This window comes from Charadrius vociferus, unplaced genomic scaffold (genome assembly GCF_000708025.1).
Source record: "Charadrius vociferus isolate BGI_N301 unplaced genomic scaffold, ASM70802v2 scaffold32, whole genome shotgun sequence".
Taxonomy (NCBI): Eukaryota; Metazoa; Chordata; class Aves; order Charadriiformes; family Charadriidae; genus Charadrius; species Charadrius vociferus.
The window spans coordinates 12,439,864-12,446,848 of NW_009647856.1; the positions used below are offsets into that span (position 1 = coordinate 12,439,864).

General features: G+C 54.6%; 1 protein-coding gene across 1 annotated transcript; it reads right to left on the minus strand.

The window, feature by feature from the left end:
* Positions 1-421: 421 nt before the first annotated feature.
* IL15RA (interleukin 15 receptor, alpha) lies at positions 422-2,704 on the minus strand. The gene is made up of 7 exons (XM_009883027.1): positions 2,680-2,704; positions 1,730-1,930; positions 1,518-1,595; positions 1,191-1,295; positions 977-1,006; positions 646-703; positions 422-521 (listed from the first exon to the last, which is right to left on the minus strand). The coding sequence occupies exons 1-7, from the start codon at positions 2,702-2,704 to the stop codon at positions 422-424; spliced, it is 597 nt and encodes a 198-aa protein (XP_009881329.1).
* Between the last annotated feature and the right edge of the window lie 4,281 nt (positions 2,705-6,985).

Genomic DNA, 6,985 nt, shown 5'->3' on the forward strand with positions numbered 1-6,985 from the left:
CCCCCTTTCCTGCACCCCAACCCCCCTCTGCTGGGGCAAGTAGCCCCCAGCCTGTTCCCTACCACCCGCAAGCGCCCGCAGGACTATCTCCTCTGAGTTCTGGTTCCTGACGCAGAACACCCACTGCCTCTACCACCACCCCCAGAGCTTGTGGGCTCAGCCATCCCCCATTCAGCTGCACGATGGGACACCCACGCACCTTTGGGTGCTGGAAGTGGTCTCATCCATGATAGTCACTTGTTCAGACTGGGGAGAGCGGCTGCGTGTCCCTGTAGTGAGGATGCTCCACACGGAGGCACACTGGGGACCAGGATGTGCTCTGCCACGTGCTGCCACCGCTCAGGGAAGCGTCTGGCTTTCCATCCCAGTCCAGAGCATCCTCTGGGCTGGCGGGTGCACCAAGTTGCCCGGCGGTGGGTGCTCAGCCCGTGGGGAAGACGTTGGGCAGTAACATCTCCTCGTTCTCAGCAGCAGGAGCCACCATGGGAATGGCCGTCACCGCGTAATCTTGCACTGCACGCCTGTGGAGGGGAGAGGAGTGTCACTGGCACCTGAAGGGTTTGTCCCCAGATTTCAGGAAAGCACAGAGGCCAAGGATAACTCATCACTGGGGTGGAAGGACCTCACGGGGCTCGGCACACTTACGTTCTCATCCTCCAGCAGCAGCAGGCCACGACGCCAGCGACCACCAGCACTGGGAGCGCTGCAGGAGAGATGCGGCAACTGATGAGCATCTTCCAATGCACAGCCCCAGCTCAAGTAAAACAGCATCGCAAAAAGCCAAAAACACTTTGTGCCCATTCACAAGGTTCCCTCCCCGCCCTGGGAAGAAATTTGGGTGCTCCATCCTTCATCCCTTGGAGGTATTGCCCTTGGCCATGGCATAAACTTCCTACAGGCCCAAGGAGGGCTTTTAGGCTAAAAAATAGAGAAAATAAGCCTGTGCTTGCCAAAATAAGCTTTTTGCGCAGCTTACCAATGGAAGATGCCAGGGTCTGGATGGAAACTGGAAAAGAAGAGAGAAATGGAGATTTTTAGCTGCAAAACCAGGAATGAGGGAGATGCCAGGGGCACCCGCACTAAAAAAGGGGTTGGAGACAAGAGCAAAATGCATTGAAAAAGTAAAAGAGCCTTCGCTGGTTGAAACCAGCCCCATTGGTGGGTTCTCTCCCCCTGAGAGGCGGCCTGACCTGCGGCATGGTCCATGGTGGTGGTGGGCAGCGGGGTTGTCCCCAGAGATGTCCCTGGGGCCGACCCCTCTCCCGGTGTGGATGTCTCCAGTGGTGGGATCATCTCTGGAGGCATGGATGTCCATGGTGATGGACCATCAGGTGCTGGTGGCACAGGTGACTCCCATCCAGCAGCTACGAAATGGCATAATTTCAGGCAATTGAATTAATTGGATCATACAATTGAAATATTTTGCTTTCCACGCCACGGTGATTGTGGTTTTGCTGTGACCACAGTCACGGTGGCCCCAAACAAACCCCCTTAGTCTGCGTTTGCCCCTTCCTCACCCCTCTGGGTCGTCCTCTCGGTCTGTGGTGCGGTCGGGAGCTCAGGGCTGGGAGTTAGTGGAGGCAGAGCCGGGTCCCCTTTGGGAAGACACAACAAGGAAATGCCGTCAACAGCAGTGCCCACACCCTGCATCCACCTCTGCCATGCCGGTGATGAAGGTGTCCCCCATCCCTGGTCCCCATCACATCCTGGCTGCTGAGAAAGGGCTTACGGATACACTGCAGCGTGGTGTGGGTCCAGTCGGGCTTGCTGGCACCGTCGTGGAGGATACACTGGATGAGGCTGGAGGTACCGGCTTTGCGCTTGTAGCCCGGGTTGCAGGTGTAGCGCAGGCGGGCGTTGAGCAGCGTGTTGTTGCCCACGTCAATGTGTGCGTTGGCCACATCCTTGGGGCGGCTACATCGTGCTGGCACTGGGAGGACAGGGAAAAAAAAAAAACACGAGATAGCGATCACAACAGGGAGATTTGCACCCTCTGATCCCGGTTCGCTGTGCTGAACGGTACTCAAAGGGGTCCAGTTGTGCCAAGGGGTGGGAATGGGGTATCAGTGCTGCCCGGGGCTGGGAGAGCCTCATCCAGCCTGTAAAAAGATGGCGGTGAGATGGTTGTGCCTGTGCACAGGAGATGGAGAAGGGGAAAGCTTCATTTCTGGCATGTTTGTGGTCATTTGTAATGGCTCCGCCGGTCACCAAAGCCTTTTTTGCAGAATTTTATCCCTCTGCAGTGACCATCCTGGGCCAGCAGCCCCAGCTGCATCCTGCCACCAGCTGCTGCCTTTCAGCTGTGCTCACCGCCCCCATTTTCCTCTGCTCGTTTTGCAGCTGCACGTGAAAAATTCCAAGTACTGCATGCGTCTTCCAGCCACTTCCCAGGGGTTTTTCCCTGCCAGGGGCTGTGTGGAGGCTGCAGACACAGCCCCGGAGGCAGCTGAAATCTGAGCATCGCATGGCTGGGAAATGGGGTGGTGACAAGCCCTGAACTATGGCTTTTCTTATCCCCAGAAGGGCTCATACTTCCCTTTTGGCCCTGATTTGAGGTCGATTTCGCAAGAGGGTGTTGACAATTTCACTTCATTTCTCTGGTGCAATGGAGAAAGTTTCTTGGTTACCCCAAGACTGTGCCTGCGCCTGGACTCCTGCCGCAGCATGGGAATGGCTCACCCGCAACTCCTGCTGTCAGTTCCATCCCCCCACACGAGAGGTGGTGTTCCAACACTGAGATGGAGAGATGCATGGAAGGGATAAAGCAATATACAGCCAGGCTGGAGTGGTCCCCAGCTGGAATGGAGCAATGCATGGCCAGGATGTGGTGTACAGACAGGATGGAGCAATGCATGGTGGAACAATTGCATGGCCAGGATGTCATGCACGGCTGGGATGGAGCAATGCATGGCTCGGATGTGATGCACGGTGAGGATGGAGAAATGCATGGGCGGGTTGGAGCAATGCATGGCCAGGATGTGATGTATGGCCGGGATGGAGCAATGCATGGCTGGGATGGAGTGATCCATGGCCGGGATGGAGCGATCCATGGCCGGCATGGAGCGATGCATGGCCGGGATGGAGCACTGCACAGCTGGGGTGGAGTGACGCACGGCCAGGATGTGATGCACAGCATGGATGAATCAGTGCCCAGCATGGACAGAGCAACGCCCAGTTGGGTTAAAGCAACACCCCACTGGGATGGAGCTGTGCCCAGCCAGAATGATGCACATTTGGTATGGCGGGATGCACAGTTGGGCTGGGATCGGGAGCGGGATGGTGACGGAAGCACAGTGGGGACAGGAGCACAACAGGGATGGGAATGCGCCGGTGATAGGGGAACGGAGCCTGCTGGAGATAGGAGTGTGATGGCAGTGGGGATAGGAGCACTATGGGGTAAAGGAGCACAATGGGAACGGGCACACGATAAGGTACAGGAGCACAATGGGGATGGGAGCACAATGGGGTTGGGAGCACAGTGGCAGTGGGGACAGGAACATGACATGGTCCCTCAGGCACCCAAGACACCCGGACATAAAAATCTCCTTAAATCTTAAAAATCTCCTGCCCCAATTTGTTATGTACCCCCAGAACATCCCAGGGCGGGTCTGCTCTGTTTTGGTGCTCAACTGGGTCTAAGCCATGTCCCCCAGCGTTGGGACACCCCGAAGAGCTGCAGCCACCGTGCCCAGACAGCACGAGTGATGTGGCAGCTACACGTGTGCTCAGCACATCGGTTCTCAGCCTCCGCTCAAAGTGGTGGCGAAATTTCTGGGAACGTTTCGAGGAAGCAACACGGGCTGTTTCACAACGCCCTCACACATTGCCAGACCTGAAGTCATGCCATAAAATGAAGGAAAAGCCCTTCCAGTGCCAACAGAAGCCGCAGCCACGTCTGCAAAAGGAGCACAGTTGGAAATCAAGCTGGAAGCATCAAAAATACCTGGGAAAAAGAAGGACCTGCGACTCCCGCGTATGCCTTTCAGTTTTTAAACCTGATCTTGTCATCTTAATCCCACTGAAGCATTTTTTTTCTGGTCGATTTGACTATAAAATATTCTCCTCTTCCAAAAAAATGCCCAAGTCCTCTGATGGCAAGATCTCAGTGTCTCTGCTCTCCAGGATCGCGACTCTGATGTCTCGCACCATCGCTGCACGGATTTCAGTTCGTTTGATGAAACAAAGCATGTGCTAAGGGGGAAAAAGGGAGGAAATCTTTGGGGACTCGGGTTTTCAGTGCTACTCCAGCCCTGGAGATGTGTGGTCAAGATTCGGGCTTTTTTTTATACTGCGGCAGTGAATTTGGCATGGTGGAAAATGCGGATGGATAGGGAGAGCCGTGACCAGGATAAAGATCTTGCTTCCAAGCAAGGATATCTGTGGTAACTACAAACCTCTTGCTCTCTTATTTGCTTTTTTATTGAAGCAGATTGATGGATCCCCTGGATCTGGGCAGCACCGGGGACTTGCATGCAGGAAAAACTAACATCTGTCTTCTATTTTCCTGTTTAATTCAAGAGAAAGCTCTCAAGACATCTCCCAGGATGGCCAAAAGCATCTCTCCGCTTGTCTCTGCTCCCTTGGAGCTTTCCAGATTGAATTTTCCCATTGTTGTCAGCCCAAGTGATCAAAGACTTGTCGCATCGTTAGCCAACCTCCCAAATGAGCCGTGGTGCCGGGTACTAGCCTTCCTGAGAAAATATCTCCGGCTTCCTTATTTCCATCCAAATTCCCTGCATCCCATTGATTTTAAATTTCCAGGTTGAAACACGTGCACAATATCCATGTTATTTTTGTATTTGCATGGTTAATTCATGTTTTCACTTTGCTTTTTGGCTTTGTCCACCAGTGATCTCAAATGATGCCGCTGAAGGTGAGCTCATCCCGGCACGTCGGGAACCAAACCACTCGGGCGCCGGGCACGCGGCCAGGATGAGTCCCAGGGATGGAGATGCTGCCGTGGTGTGCTGTTATCCCATGTCACAGAGATGTCCCCCTCCGGCTTCATGGCGCTGCAGGGGGACGCACAACCACAAACAAACACCAGAGAATCCACACTGGGAAACTTGACTATTTTTCTTAGAAAATTATCAGCCAAAGGTTCAGAGTGGCGCTCATTTTCTGCTGACGGTTTAAAAACCATAAGCCGAAAAAAGTGGAGAAGAGAGACATTTCAGAAGTCTGTGCCTAAGACTGGAGAATTCACAAGAAACGCCAAAATCAGAGAAATAAATAAAACTTTTTCCACGTTTTTAACTGAAAAACATTTACAATCGATCAGCTGTTATGGGGGTGGAAAGCAGGAGTGGACGGGATGCCCGGTGCGAGCATCGTGAAATGCATCGCTGCAGCTGGTGCAGAGGTGCTGCGGCACCGTCGACTGAATTAAAAGCAGTGAATATCACTCCTGTTCTCTGACATCTGAGAGAACCACGTTTTCTTCCTCAAATGGCCACCCTGATTGCATCATCGGTAGCAGGAACATCACCTGCAGGTCCAGGAGGGGGCTGTCGGAGGGTGCTGCCTTCAGGGAAAGCTATTTTTAGCCTGTTCCTCAATGTGCCTGGCAGCACACGTAGCTCTTCTGCCTTATTTGCTGCTGGAGTCATTTTACAGCCCTTGTTGCACCCGTCAGCTGTTTAGAAATGGGAATAAATTCATTTTCTAGGATGTCGCAGCTTTGGGGGCAGACAGGAATGTGGTGGGTTGACCTTGGCTGGGTGCCAGGTGCCCACCAGGCTGCTCTATCACTCCCCTCAGCAGGACGGGGCCTGGGTGGGGAGAAAATAAGATGGAAAAAAAACCCCCAACCCTCATGGGTCAAGATAAAGGGAGTTTAATAAAGCAAAAGCAAAGGCCGTGTGCAGGAGCAAAGGAAACCAAAAGATTTACTCTCTACTTTCCATCGGCAGGTGATGTCCAGCCACTTCCCTTGAAGTTGGGCTTGAGTACGCGTAGAAGTTGCTCTGGAAGACGAATGTCATAAGAAAAATGTCCCCTCTTCCTCCTCGTTTCTCTTAGCTTTTATTACTGAGACATGGTACGGAATGTCCCTTTGGTCAGGTTGGGTCAGGTCTCCTGGCTGTGTCCCCTCCCAAGATCTTGCCCACCTCAACCTCCTGGTGAAGGGGTGGATGTTGGAGAGACAGCTCTGATGCCACCAATGCACAGCACAGCATTACGAGGGCAAATCAACTCCAATTCAGCCAGCACAAGGAGCCAGAGGAAGGGACAGCACCAAAGCTGTCCCCAAACTTTGCAGTCCCTTCCAGCCTCATGTCCTGCGCTTCCACACAAATCCTTCAAAATTCCAACGTTTTCAGTTAATTAAATATTTCCTGATGGTCTTGCCACCACCGCCAGTGGCTGTCTGGGGCTGTCAGCATGGCTGTCTGCGCTGAGCTGTGACAGTGATTTTTCCTGAATTTGCTTTTGGAGAGGCGAGACGCGACGTGACATTCCCAGTCTGGCAGCGATGCTCAGCCGTGGACAAGTCCCAGTCCCGTAGAAAACCCAGAGACCCCACCCGGGGTGAAATCCCACGGTGATGCAGCTCCCGTGGGTCCATCTCACGGACCCTAAAAATCACCCTCAAACCTCCCTGGACACTGGTGGGGAGGTGGTGTGGGGACCCCAGGAAGGGAGGTGGGCACCCGGGGGGATGCAAGGGGAACGCGGGGGTGCAGCGTGGGTGCCCAGGGGGGAAAGGGGTGCGTGGGGCACCCAGAGAGAGGTGTGGGCACGCAGGGAGCAGCGTGGGCACCCCGAGGGGAGCCGTGAGCACCGCGGGGGGGAGCCCGGACACCCCGAGGAGTAGCGAGGTCACTCCGGGAAACTGTACGAGCACCCCCGGGACGGCGTGGGTACCCCGAGGAGTAGCGTGGGTACCCCGGGAAAGGCGTGGGGCATGCCGGCGGCGGGTCGGGGATCCCCGGGGGAGCCCCGCTTACCGTTATCGGCGGCGACCCAGGGCAGCAGGAGGGCG